The 27,166-nt window shown below is 46.4% G+C and overlaps 1 protein-coding gene across 2 annotated transcripts; it reads left to right on the forward strand.

Annotated features, from left to right (window-relative positions):
- Positions 1-65: 65 nt before the first annotated feature.
- Positions 66-27,120, forward strand: LOC100976634 (vacuolar fusion protein CCZ1 homolog B). Of its 2 annotated transcripts, XM_055114927.2 has the most exons (15): positions 67-299; positions 1,632-1,729; positions 1,821-1,914; positions 2,203-2,280; positions 3,005-3,052; positions 4,004-4,087; positions 6,429-6,604; positions 11,249-11,330; positions 13,049-13,110; positions 14,019-14,130; positions 20,028-20,061; positions 21,010-21,127; positions 24,512-24,670; positions 24,961-25,088; positions 26,778-27,120. In XM_055114927.2, the coding sequence occupies exons 1-15, from the start codon at positions 180-182 to the stop codon at positions 26,831-26,833; spliced, it is 1,449 nt and encodes a 482-aa protein (XP_054970902.1). In that variant the 5' UTR covers positions 67-179; the 3' UTR covers positions 26,834-27,120. The 2 variants fall into 2 exon arrangements, with proteins under 2 accessions (XP_054970903.1, XP_054970902.1); XM_055114928.2 differs by lacking the exons at positions 13,049-13,110; positions 14,019-14,130 and having other exon boundaries at positions 66-299.
- The last annotated feature ends 46 nt before the right edge of the window (positions 27,121-27,166 follow it).

The raw sequence follows: 27,166 nt of genomic DNA on the forward strand, positions 1-27,166 counted from the left end.
ACAACACGGCCACCCGGGGGTGCCTGAAGAGGACGCTGCGAGGCGGATTCTTTTTCCGGGCCCGCGGCGAGCGCTTCCGGGGCGGTGGCGACGGAGGCGGAAGTGCGGTGTTTTAGCCGGTGGCTGCTGTTTCTGGGCGGGCCGTGGGAGGCTACTCCCGAGGTGGGGGCCGGGGCGGGATGGCTGCAGCGGCGGCCGGGGCCGGGAGCGGGCCCTGGGCGGCCCAGGAGAAGCAGTTCCCGCCGGCGCTGCTGAGTTTCTTCATCTACAACCCGCGCTTCGGGCCGCGCGAAGGAGAGGTATGCGGAGGGGGCGGCGCGCGGGCGGGCGGCGCCGGTGTTCCCCGGGAAGGTGGCCCTGTGGTTCTGCCCACCTCGAGGGGCACTGACCTAGCCTGCATTGTGCCAGGTGCGAGTCCGGGCAGGGGGCTGCGGCGGGGACCTGACAGCAGGCAGGGACCGCTTCAGGTCCTAGGTCGATGGAATAAAGCCCCGTCGGGTCTGTATCACTCCACACCCCAGGTTGAGGCTCTTTGCGCTTTGCTTTGCGTCAGTTCTGGGAAATTAAAATCGAACTTGGCTTTGTTAAGTGGGTAGTCCCCAACTAGAAGCGTGGAACCAGGGTGGCAGACGCTAGCCTTCAAATGATGCAAGCCTGGAGGACCCTGTAATAGTTTTCGCCCAAATGAGGAAATAAATTAATTTCGGGAGGGGTGTGTGTGTGTGTGTGGTTTTTCTGAGGTGGGGACGGCGACTTTCTCAAAGGATGTCCGGAGCTGTGTTTCGTTTCCAGCAAGTCAGACTTCTGTTAAAGACTGTCCAGGCTGGGCGCTGTGACTCACGCCTGTAATCCCAGCACTTTAGGAGGCCGAGATGGGAGGATTGCTTGAGGCCAGGGGTTCCAGACCAGCCTGGGCAACATAGCAAGACCCCCAACTCTACAAAAAAAAAAAAATCGAAAAGTGAGCCGGGCGTGGTGGCACGCACCTGTATTTCCAGCTACTCAGGAGGCTGAGGCCAGAGGATCGCTTGAGCCCAAGTGATTGAGGCTGCAGGTGAGCTGTAATAGCGCCACTGCACTACAGCCTGGGCAACACAGACCCCATCTCCAGAAAAAGAAAAAAAAAAACAGCTTGTCAGTTCAAATGTCTGGGAACTGACTGGATTTAATTTTCAGGGAGCTATGTGTCTGCAGATGGGCACACCTTTATTTCTTACAAGCATTGGTGTATTACAAATTAGCACTAGGAAAGAAACCTGGAGACTTGAGTTTTCATAAAAATTACCTGGTGCTACTTCAGATGTGACTTCTTGACTATCGAAATTGCCTTTCTGACTGGTGGGCAGTATTTGCACAATGATGAGATAATTCCTGTTCTTCTTATTATTTTAAATAATAGAGACGTCTCACTGTGTTGCCCATGCTGGTCTTGAACTCCTGAGCTCAAGTGATCCTCCCGCCTCAGCCTCTGAAAATACTAGGATTACAATTCCTGTTTTTCTAAAACCGGTTTTTGTTTTGTTTTGTCATTAGCATGTGTGACACAAGAGGTCGACATTGAACTTAGCGTTTTCAATAGCTAAGATGAAATGTTTCTATTCATGTTGTGCTTCTGTTTCCTCATGTTTCAGGAGGAAAATAAGATTTTATTTTATCATCCAAATGAGGTAGAAAAGAATGAGAAGATTAGAAATGTCGGATTGTGTGAAGCTATTGTACAGTTTACAAGGTAATACCTCTAAGTGTGCCTTTAGCGTTCAGTGAATTCTTAAAACTGCTGCTGGAGAATTGTCCCAAACATATTTTTTTAACCTTTGTAGGACATTTAGCCCATCAAAACCTGCAAAATCTTTACATACACAGAAGAACAGACAGTTCTTCAATGAACCAGAAGAAGATTTCTGGATGGTCATGGTATTTACATACACAGTGTATCTTTCTGAAATTGTATGGTGAAGTTATGGGTGATCTTCACTGTTCAGAATTTAGGAAAGTTCTCTGGCTGTTGCATCCAAGTAAAATTAAAATAAAATTGGTTGCAATTTTAAAATCAAGTTCTTCCTATTTGCTTTATTCATTCTTGGGGCTGTTTTAAGAAGTTGTGTTTCTGGTGCTGTAGCATGTTCAAAGTTTTTAAATTAAGGCAAAATAAACATGGTCTAATGAATTCATTGTATAATTTCAGTTTATCAAACTTTGTAGGTTGTTCGGAATCCTATAATTGAAAAACAGAGTAAAGATGGAAAACCAGTTCTTGAATATCAAGAGGAGGAGTTGTTGGTAATGTGTCATTGTTTGTTTATTTATTTTTTAAAATGTATTGCTGAGTATGTTGAATGCCTTCCTTGGTCGGATTTAAACTAGGAGGCTTTTGCTGAAGTTTCTCGGGGTATATAGCAAAGGTTTATGTTTATCATTTACATGAGCACAATCTTTTTAAAATGTATATGCACCCTATCTCACTAATACCTTCTACTCTTCATCTATATTGAAAGCCCTCCTAAAGTAAGGCTTACTGATTCACAAATTAGAGTTTAAACACTTCTGGCTGGGAACAGTGGCTCACACCTGTAATCCTAGTACTTTGGGAGGTCGAGGCAGGCAGATCACTTGAGGTCAGGGGTTCGAGACCAGCCTGGCCAATATGGCGGAACCCTGTCTCTACTAAAACTACAAAAACTGGCCAGGGATGGTGGTGCACACCTGTCATCTCGGCTTCTCAGGAGGCTGAGGCAGGAGAATCGCTTGAACCGGGGACGCAAAGGTTGCAGTGAGCCAAGATTGTACCACTGCGCTCCAGCCTGGACAACAGAGTGAGACTCCATCTCAAAAAAAAAAAAAAAAAAAAAAAACGCAAACAGTTTTTTTCAGCACACGACTATGGTGGGACCAAGTTTGTAAACATTATCCTGTTTGGCCAAGAGTCAGTGTACCTTTGCCATCTATCCAGTAGACATTGTTTTTCCCTTGAACTGAGCTGTGTGCTGTGTTTTCGTGTCTGCAGGACAAGGTTTATAGCTCGGTGCTGCGGCAGTGCTACAGCATGTACAAGGTAAGCGTGGCGTTCTTTCTCAGAGTCCAGCCACTTACCCCTATCTCTAGGCTCCAGGGTTGTTTAAAGAGAAATCTGTAAATGATTGCAAAGTGACTCTGTATTTGTCTTAGAGAAGAAAATAATGAGGCCTTTGAAACAGGTAGTGAGGTTTATGCCTACATTTATTCAGTAAGTATTGAACTCCCTTCTCTTTTCTCAGCCTTATAGTAGGAATGTGTCCCCATTGATGAAAAAGTGTGTCTATGTGCTCAAGGAATGTACAGAATGCAGATAATTTTATGATTTAAAAGTTTCAGTGAGGCAGGGCACAGTGGATCACACCTGTAATTTCAGCATTCTGGGAGGCTAAGGTGGGAGGATTGGTTGAGCCCAGGAGTTCAGGACCAGTCTGGGCAATATAGCAAGACCCCATCTCTACAAAAAATTTTTATAAAAGTTAGCCAGGTATCATGGTGCATGCCTGTAGTCCCAGCTACCTGGGAGGCTGAGGTGGGAGGATTGCTCGTGCCTTGGAGGTCGAGGCTGCTGTGAACTGTGATTGCACCACTGCACTCTACCCTGGGCAACAGAGCGAGATTCCATCTCAAAAAAAAAAAAAAAAAGGATAAAAAGTTTGGTGATTCCATTTATTAACAGAACACTGAAAAATAAAAAAACAGAAATGTGGGTGATATTATGTATGTAAATTGAAACTTCAGGGTAAGTTGAAATTTTTGAAAGATGCCTAGAGCAATTAGGTGGTTTCATAAATAAGACAGCATCACTTAACAGTATTTTTTGTAACTTACATTTTTAACTCAAGTTTTCTCATGTAAATATTCTCTGTTGGAAAGAACTGGGAGATTTAATGAGCTGAATTAATAATCTAAAGGAAAAAAAGAACTTGTTATACTGAAAAAGTGAGCATAGGAAACTGATTTTTTTTCCTGCAATCTTTTACCTCACTAGCTTTTTAATGGTACATTTCTGAAAGCCATGGAAGACGGAGGCATCAAGCTTCTGAAAGAAAGATTAGAGAAATTCTTCCATCGGGTAAGTATTTTGAATTTCATTTATAACTTTAGTAAGCATTCAGCAGGTTTTTAGAGAAATATAGACAGACAAGTTTGTTTCTTATATACAAAAAACCCAGAACTTGAAAGTGGCAGAGAGCCTGAGACAGACCGTCGCAAAACTGGAGCAGCGAGGAGACGCATGAGGTGTGTGCTCTGGAACCTTCCCTCCAGCTGTGGTGTAAGGCAGAGCTTCCTGCGTTTGCCCGGGGCTCTTAAAGGGTCCTGGAGACATCGTTTGGCCTCCCTGTGTTTTACCTGCATCTGTCCTTCTGGGCTTACTCAGCAGCCATCTTTTGTGTGATAGATTAGTTGATAAGGAAAACTTAATTATTGGAGTTGCACATTCTCAGGGATTGGTTCTGTTCACTAAACGGGCGTAAACTGTCTTGATGTAGGTGAGAGTTATTGCCCTTGACAGACTTTGTCACATTAGCGATTGGGGAGATTTGTTCCAAGTGCTGTCCTCTTTCATTGTAATTGAATTTTGGATGTTTCACCCTACCTTGTCAAGCTCAGTTTATCTTTTTTTTAAAAGGAAACAAAGAGACAGGGTCTTGTCTTGGCTGTTTTGCCCAGGCTGGTTTCAAGCGATCTTCCCTCCTTGGCCTCCCAAAGTGCTGGGGTTAAAGGCGTGAGCCAACTCGCCCAGCCTAGTTTATCTCGAAGCAACAATTCTCAATTTATTTTCTTCTGAAAATACCTTCTGTATCTATTTTTGAATTCGACTTGCTAAAACAGCTTTCATAGCTATTTTTGAATTTTTTTGTTTCTCTGAATTACTTTTCTTTGTTGTTTTGTCATTTTAATGACCACAATTATCCACTCGCATATTATCTCCTGGTTTCTGTTCTTGTCCTCATTTCTCTCTTACCCATCATCATATGGATAGAACTGTTGTCCTGAGTACATATCATTTAGACATGATTTTAGTATAAGATGGCACTCTTGGCTGGGTGTGATGGCTTACGCCTGTAATCCCAGCACTTTGGGAGGCCGAGGCGGGCAGATCTTGAGGTCATGAGTTCGAGGCCAGCCTGGCCAACATGGTGAAACCTCGTCTCTACTAAAAAATACCAAAAAACTAGCTGGGCGTGGTGGCGCACGCCTGTAATCCCAGCTATTCTGGAGGCTGAGGCAGGAGAATCGCTTGAACCCCAGAGGCAGAGCTTGCAGTGAGCCGAGATCGCACCGCTGCACTCCAGCCTGGGTGACAGACCAAGACTCCATCTCGGGGGGGAAATAAAGATGGCACTCTCTGTAGTATTAATGGATAGATCCCTCATTAGGTTAGTCTAATTTGAAGAGCATTAAGGCAGGGAGTTAATTTTTTTTTTTTTTTTTTTGAGACAGAGTCTTACTCTTGTCACCCAGGCTAGAGTGCAGTGGTGTGATCTTGGCTCACTGCAACCTTAGTCTCCCAAGTTCAAGTGATTCTCCTGTCTCAGCCTCCTGAATAGTTGGGATTACAGGCTACCATGCCCGGCTAATGTTGTAATTTTATTAGAGATGGGGTTTTGCCATGTTGGCGAGGCTGGTCTCAAACTCCTGACCTCAAGTGATGTGCCCGCGTTGGCCTCCCAAAGGGCTGGAATTACAGGCGCGAGCCGCTGTGCCTGGCCAGGAATTAAATACTTGAAAGTGCTAGCTGGGCACAGTGGCTCATGCCTGTATTCCCAGCACTTTGGGACACCTAGACCGAGAATCACGGAGGCCAGAAGTTCAAGACCAGCCTAGGCAACATAGCAAGACTCTGTTTATACCAAAAAAAAAAAAAAAAATTTTGGCCAGGCGTGGTGGCTCACACCTCTAATCCCAGCACTTTGGGAGGCCGAGGCAGGCAGATCACGAGTCAGGAGATTGAGACCATCCTGGCTAACATGGTGAAACCCCATCTCTACTAAAAATGGAAAAAAACAGCTGGGCATGGTGGCAGGCACCTGTAGTCCCAGCTGCTCAGGAGGCTGAGGCAGGAGAATGGTGTGAACCTGGAAGGCGGAGCTTGCAGTGAGCTGAGATCACACCACTGCACTCCAGCCTGGATGACAGAGCAAGACTCTGTCACAAAAAAATAAATTTAAAGCAGTAAAACACAATACTGAATAAACATTAAGTAGATATGTTTGAACTTTGTATCTTGGAATTGGTACTGAGTTGGCACTCAGTCACCCATGTCTTCACCACAGCCTCATTGTTGCGCTGTTTGCTAGTATGTAATTGTACCATAAATGTGAGTCTGACATAAGATTATTTTCAGTTATCAAGGAGCATTATATTCAGTGTACTATTAGTAAATTTTATGCCTTGTTTTTTTTCCACAGTATTTGCAAACGCTACATTTGCAGTCATGTGACCTACTTGACATTTTTGGTGGAATCAGCTTCTTCCCGTTGGATAAAATGACTTATTTGAAAATCCAGTCCTTTATTAACAGAATGGAGGAAAGCCTGAATATAGTCAAATACACTGCTTTTCTCTATAACGATCAGCTCATCTGGTAGGTACACCCCGAGGCATGGTATTAAAAGAAGAAATTAAGATAATAAAAACAGCAGTGACTGGATTGATGACAGGTTGTCAAACAGGAACTTGCAGCGGGGAGGATGGGTAGGAAGCATCTTCATAGATATTGTCAAAATAAAGCAGTGATTATTTAAAGCAGAACTAGGGTGATTTGGGTTCAAATTTCCAAGCAGAGGAGTTTAAAACTGGCTGCATGAAAGATGAAAGGCTGGGCGCGGTGGCTCACACCTGTAATCTTAGCACTTTGGGAGGCCGAGGCTGGTGAATCACGAGGTCAGGAGTTGGAGACCAGCCTGGTCAACATAGTGAAACCCTGTCTCTACTAAAAATACAAAAAGTAGCTGGGCGTGGTGGCGCATGCCTGTAATCCCAGCTACTCAGGAGGCTGAGGCAGGAGAATCACTTGAACCCGGGAGGCGGAGGTTGCAGTGAGCCGAGATGGCACCACTGTACCCCAGCCTGGCAACAGAGAGAATTTTTATACCTTTTTTTTTTCTTTCTTTCTTATAGAGATGGGGTTTACTGTGTTGCCCAGGCTGGTCTCAAACTCCTGGCCTCAAGCGATCCACCCGCCTCAGCCTCCCAAAGTGCTGGGATTACGGGCGTGAGCCGCTGCACCTACTTTCTTTTAAAGAAACTCGATTTCTTTTTTTTAAATCCAAGAAATCCAAAGTGTTATATAAACCAGGAAATGACCTGCCATCGTGAAACTAGGTTTGTGTCCTGCAGTAGGAACAACGTGGGCACAAGACTGCCCAGCCTATGTGACCCCTGAGAGCTGGGTGGCAACCGAGGTTGTGCACATTTGGCCTAGAGTACGTGGACAGAAGTCATCAAGGCTTGCAGCTGTTCCGGGACCCTCAAGTTTTATGTTCCCATTGACTAGAGCCCACTTTCTTTCTTTCTTTCTTTTTTTTTTTGAGATGGAGTCTCACTCTGTTGCCAGGCTGGAGTACAGTGGCGCGATCTTGGCTCACTGCAACTTCCCCTTTCTGGGTTCAAGCGATTCTCCTGCCTCAGCCTCCCAAGTAGCTGGGATTACAAGCATATGCCACCATGCCCAGCTAATTTTTGTATTTTCAGTACAGACAGGGTTTTACCATGTTGGCCAGGCTGGTCCTAAACCCCTGACCTCAGGTGATTCGCCTGCATAGGCCTCCCAAGGTGCTGCGATTACAGGTGTGAGCCACCGCACCTGGCCTAGCCCAGTTTCTTAATTAGGGGTGTGGCCATATGGTACTACTATAAGGTAAATTCAGCTAATAGAAAAGGCAAAACTAGTTCCCCTAAAATTTACCTTCCCTGCCAAAATCTTGTAGCTCCATTTTAAGAAGAGAAACAAGTTACTGTAAAGAAATTTGAATCCAGTTAATAGACAACTTGGTGGGTTTCCACATGAACTTTATCTCCTAGGAAGACAACACAAATTTCAGGTGAAACCCATCTACTTTTTTGTTTGTTTTTGAGATGGAGTCGCTTTCTGTTGCCCAGGCTGGAGTGCAGTGGCATGATCTTGGCTTGCTGCAACCCCTGCCTCCTGGGTTCAAGCAATTCTCCTGCCTCAGCCTCCCGAGTAGCTGGGATTACAGGTGCGTACCACAACACCCAGCTAATTTTTTTGTAGAGATGGGGTTTTACCATGTTGGCCAGGCTGGTCTCGAACTCCTGACCTCAAAGGATCCGCCCACCTCGGCCTCCCAGTGCTGGGATTACAGGTGTGAGCCACTGTGCCCCGCCTCCACCTACTTTCTAATTTGACAAATAGTTTATCAGGAAACCTTACACTGTACTGACTCAGCTATAGTTGCTTTCTGTGATATGTACACAGTGTTACTAAAGTGAAATTCTGCTGTGAAATGTAGGAGATGGGAGGCTAGTTGTGCTTCTGTAGCATCAGGTCTGCAGAGGGATGGCTCCTCCACAGATGGAAATGACAGGAAGTGCTTGCAAGTCACACGCAGCCACGGCGATAGGGAGATGTAGTGTGACAAGCCAGAATCCAGCAGTAGTGGCCCATGGCCTTGTTTCCACCAAAAAGAGAAGGGTAGCTGAGATTCTGATCTCTGGGACAGAACACAAGCCCCGCCATGGGTGCAGACTCCTGAGAGTGAGGAAGAGGGAAGGCTTAGAGCAGAGGGTCTTCCAGGAGCTCATTCTGGGAGACCCTGGAGCCAGAGTGACCAGCAGGGTTGGCCCTTTGAAGCCTGGAGTCACAGGACAATCTGGCGCCCAGCTCTGGGGATCCTGTTGGCATCGTCATCTTGGAATAGCATCTGAGGGGTTGAGCAGGGCACAGCTCTGGTGGCTGCACAGAACTGCTCGGTTGTCACCTCCAGTGTGCTCGTGGGGAAAGGTCAGTCCGAGGAAGTAGCAACAAAAATAACCTTCAAGAAAAACAGCCTCTTACTCCAGGCGCCAACGCTTATACCTGTCATCCCAGCACTTTGGGAGGCTGAGGCAGGAGGATCACTTGAGACCAGGAGTTCAAGACCAGCCTGGGCAGCATAGTGAGACTGTATCTCTACAAAAAATGCAAAAAAAAATTAGCTGGGCATTGTGATGTGCACTTAAGAGTCCCAACTACAGAGACTACAGAGGTTGAGGCTGGAGAATCACTTGAGCCTGGAAGTTTGAGGTTGCAGTGAGCTATGATAGCACCACTGTACTCCAGCCTGGGTGACAGAGCAAGACCCTGTCTAAGAAAAAGAAAAACAGCACGTTTTGACGGAATTGCTTATTCCAAAGCTGTTATATTAAATATCAAAAAGACTTTTCAGCCAGGCGTGGTGCACATACCTATAGTCCCGGCTGCTGGGGAGGAGGAGGCAGAAGGATCACTTGAGCCAGGAGTTACTTGGAGACCAGCCTGGACAATATAATGAGGCTCTGTCTCTACCAAAAAGTGGAAAAAAAAAATTTGTCACAAGCAGAGTATATATTACCCTTATGTATTTACTTAGTATATTGCTTTGATTTTTTTTTTGAGACTGAGTCTCATTTGCTTGGTTGCCCAGGCTAGAGTGCAGTGGTGTGATCTCAGCTCACTTCAACCTGCGCCTCCCAGGTTCAAGCGATTCTCATGCCTCAGTCTCCCAAGTAGCTGGGATTAGAGGTGTGTGCTATCAGGCCTAGCAAATTTTTATATTTTTTAGTAGAGATGGTGTTTCGCCATGTTGGCCAGGCTGGTGTTGAACCCCTGACCTTAGGTGATCTGCTCACCTTGGCTTCCCCAAGTGCTGGGATTACAAGTGTGAGCTGCCACGCCCGACCACCTTCATGGTATTTCAGTGATCTTGAATAGAAAACCCCCCGATCCAGCCTCATTGTCTGTCTCCTTTTAAAAAACTGGTTCCAGAGTCTGATACCTGCTAGTTTCTCTGTGCTTTTTCCATGTGCTGCTCCTTCCTGCCTCATTTCAGATCAGATGGTTTGCCTGAAAGCTTGTTTTTCTCCTCCTCCTCTTTCTTCACCGAAGATCCGGAGAATTAAAATCCATGTACATTTCTGAGACCTAGGATCACGTTCCCTGTCTACAGCACACCCATATTTTCCCAGGGGACTAGGGGAGAGAATGTGGCATTACCATATAACCCAGGAAGCTAAGAGACATCTGCTCCTAAAATGAAACAGTGTGGCTTTGGAGGTTTCCTGCATAATCCTACACGGAATTCAACCAGAGAGTCCAATCCCTTGTGACTTTTTTTTTCATCTCAAATGGCATGTAAAATACAGGACTGTAGGAGTAGCCTTTTGCAGGTCAGGATAAAGTTGCAGTGCCTGGACTCAAGTTTAACTCTTTACCTTCCTTAACTTCGCGGTCAGGTGGTGAGCCTCTTGATATAATGTTAAAGAAAAAAGCACCAGTAGTCCCAGCTACTCAGGAGGCTGAGGTGGGAGGTTCGCTTGAGCCTGGGAATTGGTGGCTGCAGCAAGCTGTGGTCACACCACTGTAATACAGCCTGGGCGACAGACGAGACTCATCTCTTGAAAAATGAAAAAAGATGAGGCCAGGCACAGTGGCTCACATATGTAATCCCAGCACTTTAGGAGGCTGAGGCGGGAGCACTGCTTGAGTCCAGGAGTTCGAAACCAGCCTGGCAACATAGCAAGACCCCCATCTCTACATAAAATACAAAAATTAGCTGATGGTGGCGCACGCCTGTAGTCCCAGCTAGTCCGGAGGCTGAGATGGGAGGACCGCTTGAGCCCTGGAGGCCAAGGCTGCAGTGAGCCATGATTGCACCACTGCTTCCAGCCTGGGTGACAGAGCAAGACCTTGTCTCAAAAAAAAAGAAAAAAAATTTTTTTAATAAAAAATGAGCTTTATCCAGGGCTTCAAATTCTTTGGAAAAGTTTGACAAAGTATACCACGTAAATTCAGATTTACCTCAATGCTAAGAATTTTATGTTTAGGAAAAAGGAAACTCATTTTGATCTCAGGTAGAAAAATAGATTGCTTTGAGTTTTAAGTAGCTTTAGACTTTAAAAAGTTAGAATTTATTCTGTGTTACTAAAAATGACTTGAAAAAAAGATTTTTGTTTAATGAGCTTTATCAAAGCAGTGGAAAGACAGAAGACAGTTCCAAACGTTTAACCCAGTGCTTTTCTGTTGTTGCAGGAGTGGATTAGAACAAGATGACATGAGAATTTTATACAAATACCTTACCACCTCCCTTTTTCCAAGGCACATCGAACCTGAGGTATGATGGGTACCATAGCTGCGCACAATTACATCCAGGGGCACAGAGAGGGCAGGTGGAGTGAGATGGTGGTGCATGGGGGCGTTTCTGATCGTTTCTGATGTATGTTTTGTCTTAGTGTGATATTTATGTCACTGTATATCAATTAGCACAGAAAACCACATGCAGCTCTCCTCCAGTATGTGACATTCAGATGTGATACAGAAAGCATCGTTTTGTGTGTCTGTGTGTTGGTTTTTTTGTGTGTGTTTTTGTTTGTTTGGTTTTTGAGACAGAGTCTCGAACTTTCACCTGGGATGGAGAGGTTCAAGCAATTCTCCTTGCCTCGGCCTCCCAAGTACCTGGGATTACAGGCGCCCGCCACCACGCCCAGCTAATTTTTTTGTATTTTTAGTAGAGACAGGTTTCACTATGTTGGCCAGGCTGGTCTCGACCTCCTGACCTTGTGATCTGCCCACCTTGGCCTCCCAAAGTGCTGGGATTACAGGCGTGAGCCACCGCCCCCAGTCCACAAAGCATGTTTTTAAGAGGAGTGAGTCACTGAGTAGAGGAAAATTGGATTTTATTTTACTTTTAATTTATGTATTTTATTTTATTTATTTATTTATTGGGACAGAGTTTTGTTCTTTTCGCCCAGGCTGGAGTGCAATGGTGCAATCTCAGCTCACCGCAACTTCCGCTTCCTGAATTCAAACAATTCTCCGGCCTCAGGCTCCCGAGTAGCTGAGATTATAGGCACCTGCCACCATGCCCGGCTAATTTTTATGTTTTTAGTAGAGACGGAGTTTCACCATGTTGGCCAGGCTGGTCTCGAACTCCTGACCTCAGGTGATTGACCCGCCGCAGCCTCCCAAAGTGCTGGGATTACAGGCATGAGCTACTGCTCCTGGCCAAAAAATTGGATTTTAGATCGGGTTCTAGGAACCTTTAAAATGCCAGTGATCTTTAAAACAATCGACCTGTGTAGTCTTTTCCTCTATCGACAGGAGACCTAATTTTCAGTAGATGTTCTAGTGCCTACCTGGCTTTCCACTCTAGTACTTAATTTCCCGGTTTCCTGCAGAGAACTTTTAAATGATATCACTGTGTTCTCCCCAAAGTATTTTCAGAGCTTAACACACAAAAATCATTTTGGCTCAGTTGAACTCACTCTCTTCGCTTGTTCATTCCCTCCCTCTTGTCCTCCCGCTTTCCAAGTTTTTTTTTTAAGAGATGAGGTCTCACTTTGTTGACTCAGATGGTCTCAAACTCCTGGGCTCAAGCGGTCCTGTCACCTCAGCCTCCCAAGTAGCTGAGACTACAGGTGTGTGCCACCACACCTGGTTAATTTTTTGTAGAGATGGGATCTCGTCATGTTGCCCAGGCTGTTCTCAAACTCCTGGGCTCAAGTAATCTGCCTGCCTTGGCCTCCCAAAGTGCTGGGATTATAGGCGTGAGCCACCTCACCTGGCCAAAAATTTAAAAACTAGCCAGGTTTGGTCACACATGCCTCTATCAGGAGGCTGAGGTGGGAGGATTGCTTGAGCCTAGGAGTTCAAGGCTATAGTGAGCCATGATCATGCTGCATGCATTCCAGCCTGGGCAACAGAACAAGATCCTGTCTCTAAAAGAAAAAGACAAATGGCATGGAACCAAGTAGTAGATAATGCTGTTTTTCAAAGCTTGGAAAATAAATAAAAAGTCTGATAAGTCATTCTCAACATTAAATGTATTTGCAGTTAGCAGGAAGGGATTCTCCAATAAGAGCAGAAATGCCAGGAAATCTTCAACACTATGGAAGGTAGGACTTCTGTTCTTTGATTTATGATACTGGGTTTTCTTTCTCTTTTTTACTCACAGTCTGGCTCTGTTACCCAGGCTGGAGAGCAGTGGCAAGATCTCCGCTCACTGCAACCTCTGCCTCCCCAGGCTCAAGTGATTCTCATGCCTCAGCCTCCCAAGTAGCTGGAACTACAGGCATGAGCCACTATGCCTGGCTAATTCATTTTGTATTTTTAGTAGAAACAGGGTTTCATCATGTTGGCCAGGCTGGTCTTGAACTCCTGACTTCAAGTGATCCACCTGCCTTGGCCTCCCAAAGTGCTGGGATTACAGGTGTGATCCACCATGCCTGGCCTATTATCTTTTTGGTAAAGATAATATGGACATTGAAATATCTTTGTGCCATCTGATTGACAGTAATCAACAAAGGAAAGTTTGTTGTTTCCAATGAGTTAAAACTTACTTTAGCATACCCTTTTTTTTTTTTTTTTTTCTGAGATGGAGTGTCTCTCTGTCGCTTAGGCTGGAGTGTGGAGTACAGTGGCACGATCTCAGCTCACTGCAGCCTCCATCTCCTGGGTTCAAGCAATTCCCCTGCCTCAGCCTCTCTAGTAGCTGGGATTGCAGGTGCCCACCACCAGAACCAGCTAATTTTTGTAGTTTTAGTAGAGATGAGGTTTTGCCATGTTGGCCAGGCTGCCCTTGAACTCCTGACTTCAGGTGATCCACCCAGCTCAGCCTCCCAAAATGCTGGGATTACAGGCATGAGCCACCACGCCCAGCTGGCATATTCTGATATGGTCTTTGCCAAATAGCAGCTGGCATCAAAAGCAACCGGTGTGTATGAAGTGGGAGTGTGTTCTGTTTCTAGATTCCTGATTCTCATTCACCTCGTTGAATCAAGTCATGTCTGTTCTTGCTTTTAAGATTTCTTACCGGACCCTTGAACCTCAATGATCCAGATGCAAAATGCAGATTCCCCAAAATTTTTGTAAATACAGATGACACTTATGAAGAGCTCCATTTAATTGTTTATAAGGTAACAACTTTTTTCCTTCCAGCGTTAATGATTATGCTGAAGTGGATCTTTCTTGCATGTGTACACGAGTGCATGTGCAAACCTCTTAAATGTTTCTTGGAAAAGATATTGGAAGTTCTGATTATGGTAAAACTCAAAATGGGTGTTCTTCCAGCGTAATAAGTTTATTTTCAGTTCCTTTTAAACAGTTTTGTTATTGGTGAAAGAGGAACTGTTTAAGATTGTGATTTATAAACGTGTGAAGTCTCACGTGCTCTCAAACCAAAGGCTGTCAGAGGTTGGTGCTGCCTGTTCTCGAAATGGCTCTGGATGGGGGCCGTAGCCATGTGTCTGTGCATATGCTGCTTTTGCTCTGATTTTAAAGCTGTGGGCTTGCTAATTCCGTAAGGATCGTATTTTGTTTCTGTCAGGACATGGTCTTGTAAGGATATGTACTCAGGTTGTGTTTCTAATTAAAGGCAGTTTTTGATTCAAGAAAGAAGACGGAGCATGTGCACGTGTTTCTCCTCTTCCTGCCTGAGGCTGTGGAGAAGTTTTCATTTACAAAGGCTCAGAAATGATGCTGTGGGGGAACAGGAAGGAGCGGGATGTGTCAGGATGAGGGAGTCCCGTCCCTCTCTGGAAGGTAGACGGGACTTGTAAACCATGCCTGATAGAGGGCGGTGCCGGAGCAGACCTGGAATACGAGTGGCAACCCTGTGCTAAGGCAAGGACCCACAGCCCTGTGGAAGCCCAGAGAGGCTCCTGACTTGGAGGAGGTCACCTGAGGAGTCAGCGTGGGGCCTGGGCCTGGAAAGGTGGGGAAGGGAAGTGAAGTGTGGCAGAGAGGCCAGTCAGCCTCCCCTTCCCCCATCCTTGCACAGACAGGCCCACGGCTGAGCATCCATCCCTGGGTGACAATTGAGGGTCTGTTTAAAGAAAGGAAACAGTCTGAAGAGACCCAGAGTGGCTAACGTGGATGTCTGCCCCTGAGAATGAGGCCCTGCTCATTCTGGCATTTCTTTCTCCCAGACAGAACTGAGACCTTCATCCTACACTCAGAGTGAAGCCTCCATCTCTGGTCAGCCTTCTGGTTCCCTCATTGTTAAATATGGCTGCAAAAACAAAACTAGAGGTCTCGAAAGAAACATGATTCCGAGGACAGACAAGAACTTTAAAAATTAGTATCCACTAATTAGAAGAGTTGTATCTATTAATATAAAATTGAAATGGGCCAGGTGCAGTCCCAGCACTTTGGGAGGCCAAGGTGGGAGGATCACTTGAGGCCAGGAGTTGGAGGCCAGCCTGGGCAACATAGTAAGACCCTGTGTCGACAGGAAAATGTTTAAAAATTAGCCAGGCATGGCAGTGCTCATGTGTAGTCCCAGCTACTCAGGAGGCTGAGGCAGGAGAACTGCTTGAGCCCAAGAGTTGAAGGCTGCAATGAGCTATGATCACACCACTGCATTCTAGCCTGGGTGACAGAGTGAAACCCTCTCAAAAATAATGAAACTGGTATCAACAGTTTCATATCCAGCACCAGACATTATGTGACAGTGGAAGAGAGACTTTGAAAGTTCTGAGAGAAAATGAATTTGAGCATAGAGTTCTTTGCCATGCCAAGCTGTCAACCACAGATAAGACAAAAGAAAGACATTAGCCGGGGCATGGTGGCTCATGCCTATAATCCCAACACTTAGGGAGGCCAAGGTGGGCGGATCACCTGAGGTCTGGAGTTCGAGACCAGCCTGGCCAACATGGGGAAACCCTGTCTACTAAAAATACAAAAAATCAGCCAGGTGACGTGGCGCACGCCTCTAATCCCAGCTACTCCAGAGGCTGAGGCAGGAGAATCACTTGTACCCGTGAGGCGGAGGTTGCAGTGAGCTGAGCTTACGCCACTGTGCTCCAGTCTGGGCAACAGAGCAAGACTCTGTCTCAAAAAGAAAAAAAAAAAAACACGTTAAACATGAAAAGCCTCAAAAAGTTTACCGTCATGCACCCTTCCTGAGGGTGTTACACAGGGTCATCCGTCAGCAGAATAAGTGAGCACACCAAGAAGGAACACTTGGGAATCCAGAACAGTAGTTCTCATGTGTGAGACGGTACAAGGAAATCTTGGGGTGATAAGGCTCTTCAGGTCTGCTGGCGGCACCCCACCTCCAGCACCTCCGTGACAGCAGGAGGAGGGAGGGCTCTAGGGTTCAAGCCGCCAAGATAAAAAGATGTTTCATTCATCACATGGTGTGCTTGAGAGTCACTTAAAGTTGGGCTGTGACAGACTGGCAGGGAAGGGGAGATTGCAGGAAGAGCATACAGAAAGATGTGGTCTGAAAAAGCAAACCAAAATGTTGGAGGTGTAATTCAGAGCAGGAATTGGAGTAGGAAGAATGTCCGTTTGTGTATCGAGTGAAAGTTTGAGACCCCATCTCAAGAAAAAAATCATTCTCCTTTGAATGACCCAGGTAATGACTGAAATCTCCATAACCCTGGTGTGTAATATGCTGTCGGCTGCATTTCTATTTTTAGAGTCAATCTACAGACATATTGTGGGGTGTGATAATGGGATTGTGGCTATGTTAAAGGGTCCTTACCTTTTTCTTAATGACTTTGAGATACAATGCACGTACCATACAACTCACCCTCGTACACTTAAAATGTACAGTTCAGTGATTTCTAGTTGCAAAGTTCATGAGTCTCCAAGACCATCCTCACTTCTGACACCCACTGTGAGTTTGGGAGTCCCGGTGACCACCTTTAGGGTAAGAGTTCGCTAGAAGTACTACAGGACTCAGAAAAGGCTTTCTACAGCAGAACCCCCGAGCCAAAGGCCATGTGTTCCAAAACCCCCGGGAGGTGCCTGAAACCGGGGACAGTACCAAACCCTTCACTTGCTGTGTTTTTTCCTGTACATACATGCCTGTGATAATGTTTATAAATTCAGGACAGTAAGCAATTAATAAGGCTGGGCACAGTGGCTCACACCTGTAATCCCAGCACTTTGGGAGGCCGAGGCAGGCAGATCACTTGAGGCCAGGAACTTGAGACCAGTCTGGCCAGTGTGGTGAAACCCTGCCTCTACTACAGATACAAAAATTAGCCAGGCATGGTGGCATGCACATGTAATCCAAGTTACTCAGGAGGCTGAGTCAGGAGAATCTCTTGAACCTGGGAGGCGGAGGTTGCAGTGAGCCAAGATCGTGCCACTGCACTCCAGCCTGGACAAGAGTGAGACCCCATCTCAAAAAAAGTAATAGTAATCATAATTGGACGATGACACTCTACTGCAATAAAAGTCATGTGAATGCGGTTTGCTTCCCCCTTACCTCAATATTTTATTATACTGTCCCTCTCACGTAACAGAAACCATGGGAAGCAAAACCAGGGAGAAGGAAGAATGGCTGCACTCACAGCTGCGATTTATTAAAGTGGAAGAATACAGGTTAAACTCAGCCCGGGGAAGAGGTGTGTGGGGCAGGGCCCAGGAGCCACCAATGGAAGGACCAGGAGTCCTTCTCTTTGCTTTAGGTTGGTTTGGGTTGGTTTGGTTTTTTGGGTTTTTGTTTTGTTTTGTTTTGTTTTTTTGGTTTTTTGGGTTTTGAGATGGAGTCCCACTCTGGTGTGAGCTTCCGGCTGTCCTCTCCCGTTGGGGTCATGTGGACAGCCCAGTGAGTGTTTCCCCATCGAGGATGTGTGGCTGTCTCTATGGAGTGTTGACATCCAGGGAAGCTCACCTGAGCCTCGAGATCCAGAGATTTGATTGGGGATTGGCCACAGAGACACAGCTGGCCCCACATGGCCAGCCTTAGTCTCCAGCCCTCCAGAGGTGGAGCGGGTGCTGTACGGGCTTGGGCTGTAAGGGATATTGGCCTGTAATTTTGTTTTCTTGTGATATCTTTGGGCAATGCTGGCTTGATAAAATGTGTTGGGAAATGTTCCCTCCTATTTTTTTTGGAAGACAGTGAAGAATTGGTGTTAATTCCTCTTTACATGTTTCATAGAATTCACAGTCAAGCTCTCTGCACCTGGGCTTTTCTTTGTGGCAAATTTTAAAGTTAACCATTTATGCCCAGTGTTCCATTATTGGAACACTAAGCTTGTGGGAGTTATTTATATCCTGCTGAAGGTCATTGCCAAGGTCTCATTTTTCACAAAAAAGATTTACAACCTCCAGCATAAATGGGTTAATCTCTATACTTGTTACAGGTTTATTTTGATTTTGTTTCTTCTTGAGTCAGCTTTGGTAGTTTGTGTCGTTCTAGGAATTTGTCAGCTTCAATTAATTTATTTGATTTGTCGGCACGCGGTTTTTCATGGTATTGTAGGTAAAGCCGGATACTCCTTCGTTTTTCCTGTAAAGTCAGTAGTGATGTCTCCTCTTTCATTCCTGGTTTTAGTAATTTGAGTCTTCTCTGTTTCTTGTTGTACAGTCTAGCTAAAGGTTCTTCATACTTCTGGAATCTTCACAAGAAAAAGGAAAAGTTTTTCAATGTTGGTCTTTTCAGAGAACAACTTTTGGTTTCATTTATTTTCTCTATGATTTTTCTCTGTTGAGTTTGTTTCTGCTCTCATGCTTTATTATTTCCTTCCATTTGCTTTAGGTTTGTTTGGGTTTTTTTGTTTTTGTTTTTTTTGAGACGGAGTCCTGCTCTGTCACCCAGGCTGGAGTGCAGTGGCACAGTCTCAGCTCACTGCAACCTCTGCCTCCCAGGTTCACATGATTCTCTTGCCGCAGCCTCCTGAGTAGCTGGGATTATAGGCACACCACCACGCCTGGCTAATTTTTTTGTACTTTTAGTAGAGATGGGGTTTTGCCATGTTAGCCAGGCTGGTCTCAAACTCCTGACCTCAGGTGATCCGCCCACCTCGGCCTCCCAAAGTGCTGGGCTTACAGGTGTGAGCCACCACACCCGGCCCCACTTGCTTTAGGTTTAGTTGATTCCTGTTGTCCAGGATCTTAAGACGAAAGGTCAGGTCACTGATTTGAGATCTTTCTTCTCTTGAGACAGGATCTCGCTCTCGGAAGTGGGAAGAGGTACTGGGGCAGGTGGGAATGTGAGTTCAGGAGCGTAGGCTGTGGCTGGTGGAAGGCGGCCAGCAGAGGAAATAGAATGCTATAAACCATAGAGGAGGAGGGGGGAAGGCAGACGAGGGGTCACACCTGTCATGACATGAGCAGGAAGTCAGTACGATGCCCAAAGAGGATACGTTAAAGAGTTAGGATAACGCTGTTGTCTAATGACAGTGTGAAGGGGTTGCCAGGGAGGAGGGTCAGAGAAGGAAGTCTGTGGCTTTCATCATCAGGCCTGGTGTTCTGCTCAGCCTTTTTTAACCATGCATTGCTTTGATAACTTTTATTTGGTTATCTGTGGTCCTGGTTGTTGTAGGTTGCTAGGTCTAATGTCATAACTGTAATTATTTGCTATAATAAAGTGAGACAGGATGATATCCATTTGCTGTCTTTGTAAACTTGTGTCAATGGAAATCGTCACAGAATAATGGACAGTTTCTGCCAATTGTCTATTCTCTCTGGACTATACACAGAGAGACTAGAACAGTGAACCCCTAAGTCCCCATCACACAAGTGAATAAGATTCTGGTCTTCGTTGCTTCTCCATGTTGTGTTGTTGGGTTTGCAAGAGCATTTTAAGTCATCACGTCAGTCACGACCACTTCCCTGTGCCTCTCTGATGAGGACATCAGTGGTAACCTCCCCACTGGCGCTGTCACACCTGACAAGGTCAACAGCACTCCCCTCGCATCATGGAATGGGCAGTCTGTGTCCAGATGGCTCTAGTTGACCAAAAAGTAGCTTCTTAAAGTTGACTTCCCCCCATTGACTTTGAACAGATTGTTATTATACGAAAGTCTCCTTTTTTCCACCATTTCATAACCTCTGGTATGTTCTGTCTTCCCAGGCCATGAGTGCGGCTGTGTGCTTTATGATCGACGGTGGGTACGCGCCTTTGTCTGATTTCAGCCTAAGCTTTTTGTACTTTGCTGCATCCTATTCTTAAGTGATAAATATGTTTTGGGGGTTTCCGTTGTTTGGGGTGTTTTTGTTGGAGACAGGGTTTCACTCCTGGAGTGCAGTGGCATGATCATAGCTCACTGTAGCCTCGACCTCCTGGGTTCAAGTGATCTTCCCACCTTGGCCTCCTAAGTCGCTGGGACTGCCAGCACACACCGCCGGACCCAGCTAATGTTTTTGTTGTTGTTTGTTTAGACAGGGTCTCACTATGTTGCCCGGGCTGGTGTCAAACTCCTGGGCTCAAGCGATCCCCCCATCTTAGCCTCCCAAAGTGCTGGGATTTTGGGCGTGAGCCCCCACACCCAGCCCATTAAATGATAAATGTGTTGTCATAAGCAATATAGAGGCATAGAGAGGAGCCCTGTTCCCCATCTGGGACCCCCCTGTCTCCTTAACTAGCCATTGCTCATATTTTTTAAGTCCTAGGTTTCCCGCTAGTCAGCAGTAGAGTGTGGGCATCTTTCTGTGCCCCGCCGACTGCAAGCTGGAGACAGCAGTGGTACCTCTCTCGGGGGGGTTCTGAGGATCGAATGAGGTCGTGTCTGTGAAGCACCTGGCCCGTGAGTGCTACGTAATGTTTGTTAAATAAACATACGACCTTCTGAGGTCTTTCTGGGGTAGGCAACCGTTTACCACCCCACAGGGTGTGCCTCAGTCAACTTTTCACGGTGAGATAGGTCTTCGCCTTTTTTTCATCTGAAATGTAACCGGTTTTGTATCTTCTGTTTCTCTTCTATTTGAGGAGCAGAAGGGGGCCTGAGCATTCATTATTTGTTTTCCCAGACCAGTGAAGTTTTCGTTGGAATACTGTTGTTCAGCGTCGCACAGTAAAATGAATCTTACTGGTATTTTTTGTCATGACTTGCCAGCCTCTATCCACCCAACGTTGGATTTTTGCCGAAGACTGGACAGCATCGTTGGGCCCCAGCTCACAGTGCTGGCCTCTGACATCTGCGAGCAGTTTAACATCAACAAGAGGATGTCTGGGTTTGTACTTTGCTTTCGGTTCACTTTCAGGCATCGAACGGCTTTGGAAATACACGTAGTTTTTACTTACAAATACGGGTGGTATTAACAGTCCTGTGTTCTCGTGGACTGTAGAGGATGGTGCCACGTGCCATTCAGGCCTCTGTGTGAGAGGGTCCCGGGACAGTCACCCTGAGCGTTTCTGCCCCACGATGGCAGCTGGGGCGGGACCTTCTGTTAAACCCCCTCCCTCAGCTCCCCCCGGATGGAACGTCCCATTTCCCCAGCCCAGAGTGTTACGTTCACCTGGACAGTGGTCATCGGCGTGGGCTTGGTGTGCACAGACTCAAAGCAGTTTGCCTCTCGTTGTGTGAAAATGTGTGGGGGAAACTGGCTGGGATGTGGGGCACTGGGCCTGGGTACTCAGTCTGGCAGCCTGAAGTGTCTACACTGAGTGCGAGAGGCGGGATTCACTCCTCCGGCTCTCTACACACTGAAATGTCCTTGAATTCTTTCTCCCTGGCTTTTTTTTTTTTTTTTTTGAGACAAAGTCTCACTCTGTCGCCCAGGCTGGAGTGTGCAGTGGCCTGATCTTGGCTCACTGCACCCTCCACCTCCCAGGCTCAAGCGATTCTCATGCCTCATCCTCTTGAGTAGCTGGGATTACAGGCGTGCACCACCATGCCCGGCTCCTTTTTGTATTTTTAGTAGAGACGGGGTTTCACCATGTTGGCCAGATTGGTCTTGAACTCCTGACCTCAAGTGATCCACCTGCCTCAGCCTCCCAAAGTGCTGGGATTACAGGTGTGAGCCACCGCACCCGGCCATGCCTATCTTTTCTCAATATAAAATAGTTATTATAAAGAGAAAGTGAGGCGATGGAAAGCACTTTGCGAAGTTGAAGTCCTGCTTTTAAATGGGCTCTCTACACATTTGAGAAGTTACTAAAAGGCTGTGAATTTCTGCATACGCTCATGGTCTTAATGTTCATACGTTGTTTTTTGGGGTTTTTTTTTTTTTTTTAAGACAGAGTCTCAGTTGCCCAGGCTGGAGTGTGCAATGGTCTGTTCTCAGCTCACTGCAACCTCCGCCTCCCAGGTTCAAGCAATTCTCCTGCCTCAGCCTCCTGAGTAGCTGGGTGCCATCATGCCTGGCTAATTTTTGTATTTTTGTAGAGACTGGGTTTTACCATGTTGGTCAGGCTGGTCTCGAACTCCTGACCTCGTGATCCACCTGCTTCGGCCTCCCAAAGTGCTGGGATTACAGGCGTGAGCCACCGCGCCCGGCCCATATGTTATTTCTGCATGGTCTTGTGTAACCGTGGGCCTCTAAGAGCGCAGAAGCGAGCAAAGGTGAAAGCACCTCTAGGTTTTGTACAACAGTGTGTGGATTACTGCTGTCAACAGCTTACATCTTTGTTGGTTTTTTGTTTTTATTTTTTGAGACAGAGTTTCACTCTTTCACCCAGGCTGGAGTGCAGTGGCATGGTCTCAGCTCACTGCAACCTCCAGCCCCTGAGTTCAAGCAATTCTCCTGCCTCAGCCTCCTGCGTAGCTGGGACTACAGGCGCGTGCCACCACACCCAGCTAATTTTTGTATTTTTAGTAGAGACGGGGTTTTGCCATGTTGGCCAGGCTGGTCTTGAACTCCTGACCTCAGGTGATCCACCCACCTCGGCCTTCCAAAGTGCTAGGATTACAGGCATGAGCCACCAGGCCCAGCCAACAGCTTACATCTTGACAGTGCTGCTGAATCATTGAATCCTTTGGCCGTGAAAATATCAGGTTTTCCTTTGTGAAGGAGGCAAAAGTGAGTTAAATCGGTTTGGATCATGCAGGTTATCAACTAACAGATGGAAAGTGACAAAGTGTAGTGACCATAGAGAACGTGTCACCTGTTTTTTTGTGGGTTTGTTTTTGGAGACAGGGTCTCCTGCTGTTGCCCAGGCCGGAGTGCAGTGGCGCAATCATGGCTCACTGCAGCCTTGACCTCCCAGGCTGTAAGTGATCCTCCTACCTCAGCCTCCCCAGGAGCTAGGACTACAGGTGTGTGCCACCACGCCTGGCTAATTTTTGAATTTTTGGTAGAGGCGGGGTTTCTCCATGTTGCCTGGGCTGATCTCAAACTCCTGACCTCAAGTGATTTGCCTGCCTCAGCCTCCCAAAGTGCTGGCTCCACAGAGTGTTGTGAGGATAAAAGCTTACACCCGATTTAAGTTCCTTGTCTACCCAGACCACTAAATTTACAACTCTTTCCAAACAGTTTTTCTTGTCATTATACTTTCCTTAACCTTAGGACACTATGAAAACAAATTCTGGTTTTATAAGAAGTTTCTTTACATGTTCCTGGAAACTGAATCCTCCACGTTCTTTCTTTGCCTGGATGTAGAGTATTTCATGAGTACCCCATTTGTCCGGAGGTCGGATTTCTGGTACCCCCAGCCCTCCAGAACGTGGCTGCTAACCCTGAAGCAAGCAGAGGAGGCCTCTGAGCCCAGGGGCGGGGCTGTGTTCAGGCTCCATCCAGGCCCCAGGGTGGACACTGAGGGTGCAGGGAGGGGAGGGGAGGGGCCCCAGGAGCCGTGAGGCCCAGCTTTTCCCACTCGGTCCCCGAGGAGGTCACAGACTCTGACCTGGGAGTCAGTGTCGTAGCATTGCCTAGTCAGTTTAAGAAATAAAAAGGTATATCCCATTTAAAATGTTCATCAGACTGCAGTGGAAAAGGCGACTGCGTTTTACAGTGATGTCCACTGGGGATGATATGAGGGAAAGCTTCGTTACATAGTGTCATAGGCTTCCCTCATGAGGCAGGTTAATTTCCACAGGACACTCATTCCCCGCACTGCGGGAGGAACGAGATGTTACTCTCCTCAAGCAGGGGTCAGCAGACTTACGGTAAAGGACCCAATAATAAGTATTTCAGATGTCACGGGCTGTGTGTAGATACGTGTTAAAACTACTCAACTATCATTTTGGTGGGAAAGCAGACAGACAACACATGAACATGTGGCAATGGCGAGGTTCCCGTGAAACTTTGTTTAGAAAAAGAGGGCCAGGGCCGGGCGCGGGGGCTCACGCCTGTAATCCCTGCACTTTGGGAGGCCAAGGCGGGCGGATCACAAGGTCAGGAGATCGAGACCATCCTGGCCAACATGGTGAAACCCCGTCTCTACTAAAAATACAAAAATTAGCTGGGCTTGGTGGCAGGCGCCTGTAATCCCAGCTACTCAGGAGGCTGAGGCAGGAGAATCGCTTGAACCAGGGAGGCGGAGGTTGCAGTGAGCCGAGATCGTGTCACTGCACTCCAGCCTGGGTGACAGTAAGACTCCATCTCAAAAAAATTTTAAAAGAAGAATCCAGTTGTATCCGGCCGGAGTGCTACTGTCTTGGTGACATGTTTTCACAGGTCTGAGAAAGAACCCCAGTTTAAGTTTATCTACTTCAACCACATGAATCTCGCCGAGAAGAGCACAGTTCACATGAGGAAAACGCCCAGCGTGTCGCTCACTTCCGTGCACCCGGATTTAATGAAGATTCTCGGGGACATCAACAGTGACTTTACCAGGTGATTCCAGCCACTTCTCCAATCAGGCGTCCCCTTTCTAAGAAGAGAAAAGACACAGAAAGTCCCTTCAAAGCCCTTTCCATGGGGTTCAAGCGTGAACCACCTTCATGGGCGCCGCTTCCAAACAGACCCGGGAGCCCTGAAGTCACCGGTTCCCTCGCGCGGCACTCCCTGAGCCTTTTAAATGCCACGTGCGCCCGTTCCATTTCCTGTTCTTGGTTTGGAACGCTTATTCTCACAGTCTGGCCGTATGAGTAACGAACGATTGCATTTTGACACTCGTCTTGCAGAGTGGATGAAGATGAGGAGATCATTGTGAAGGCCATGAGTGATTACTGGGTTGTTGGAAAGAAGTCTGATCGGCGGGAGCTCTATGTTATTTTGAATCAAAAAAATGCAAACCTGATTGAAGTAAATGGTAAGTAGGATTTGGTATTTCAGGAGAATTTGAAAAGTTGTCTTTTCATTGCATTAAGAAACATGGTTAAAAAATAGATAAATAGAACAAATCATGACTGTTGAGATTCTAAGCAGGTGCCTCTGATCCACATTTGATCCATTTTCTGTTCCTTGGAAAACTATGACAAGACCTTCCTGTAGCACAGGAAACTTGGCAATGGCCAAAAGAAAATTATTTTCTACAACTCTTAAAAAAAAAAAAAAAAGTGACTATATATTAAGAAATGTCCCCCTTTTTTTGGAGACAGGGTCTCACTTTGTCACACAGGCTGGAGTGCAGTGGTGCAATCGTAGCTCACCACAGCCCCCAACTCCTAGGCTCAAGCAGTCCTCCCACCTCAGCCTCTAGAGTAGCTGAGACCACAGGCATGTATCACCAAGGCATGTGTCACCAGACCCAGCTAATTTTTTTTGTTTTTTTTTTTTTTTTTTTTTTTTTTGAAACAGAGTCTTGCTCTGTCGCACAGGCTGGGCTCAAACTCCAGGCCTCAAGTGATCCTCTGGCCTCCCAAAGAGCTGGGATTACAGGCGTGAGCCACCTTGCCCAGCCCCAAATGTCCTTTTTTAATATCCTGTGATAAAAACATATCTTTTGTAGGGAGAAGCTGCCAGGTTCACGTAGCCGTTTACAAGTATCCCTCTGTACACAGGCAGGAGGAGGCAGACATTTTTTCCTGCCTTCCCACCAAAGCGGCCAGCCTTGCCCACTGCACGGGGCGACCCGGCAGCTGCTGTGCTGATAGCTCGGCTGCCCTGGAGACAGGGGACCTCACCTCGGCAGAGCTGCCCCCTTGGGAGATGCCCCACGTGTACACTGTGTGGAAATTAAGTGTAAGCGTTTTTTTCCCCTTGTATCTTCTCGGGCATACTAAATTTTTCTCTTTATTAGTAATACTTGTGTTAGTCATTGTGTGCATTAGAAACATCAGTTAATGCAAGCCTGATCTAAACTGTGAATGTGGTAAGATCAAAATCCTGACCCCTCTGCGGAGCACTTGGTCTGCAGCTCAAGGTTGCTGTCCGTTTCTTTGTTGTTCCATTAGTTGTCCCAGGATGACAACCTTGTGCTTGGTGTGTGTCACCAGCCTTGTGCTTCTAACCCCCTCCCCTGGGTGTCCCGGGCACTTTGCAGTTTCTCAGGCCCCGGGCAGCAGTGTTGATAGGCTCAAAACTCCTGAGGCCTGGTAGGTTTTGTAGGTGGTTTTTTCCCCTCTTCTACTTGTTAACATTTCTTGGCTGGGCACAGTGGTTCATGCCTGTAATCCCAGCACTTTGGGAGACCAAGGTGGGCGGATCACTTGAGGTTAGGAGTTCGAGACCAGCCTGGCCAACATGGCAAAACCCTGTCTCTACCAAAAAATGCAAACATTAGCAGGGCGTGGTGGTGTGCACCTGTAGTCCCAGCTACTTGGGAGGCAGAGGCTGCAGTGAGCTAAGATCACACCACTACACTCCAGCCTGGGTGACAGAGTGAGACCCTGTCTCAAAAAAAAAAAAAAAAAAAATTCTTGCCTAGTCTTCTGGGATTTAAGGTCAAAATCAATGCAAATCTCTCTTCCTAATTTTACCCAAGAAGAATTTAATTATATATCATGTAACCTTTTAAGTGACTGCCTCCTCCTTCCTCACTGTTGTGTCCTTGTTGCAGAAGAGGTCAAGAAACTTTGTGCAACGCAGTTCAACAACATCTTCTTCTTGGATTGACGGATGACGGCTCACCGAGAGCTTATCTAAAAACCACTCTGCAAACATGTGGTCACATGCAAGTTAGTGGTCATATGACGGACTGCATTCAGGACAAGGGTAAAGCAATACTTGCTTTGAAGAATCACATTTCGACTCGGTCTGCTGATCTGAGGTTTTTAGATTTTAAATATTTATGTGGAATTAATTAAAGGTAGTTGGCTATATCGCTATCATTTCATTCTTTTGACATTATGTGAATATTTTACTGGAAAATAAGACTAATAAATTGTTAAAAGTTTTTAAAATTCTGGTTTTATGTTGAGTCTCTCTCCTGCTGCCTATTTATAGATT

Source organism: Pan paniscus, chromosome 6, assembly GCF_029289425.2.
Source record: "Pan paniscus chromosome 6, NHGRI_mPanPan1-v2.0_pri, whole genome shotgun sequence".
Classification (NCBI taxonomy): domain Eukaryota; kingdom Metazoa; phylum Chordata; class Mammalia; order Primates; family Hominidae; genus Pan; species Pan paniscus.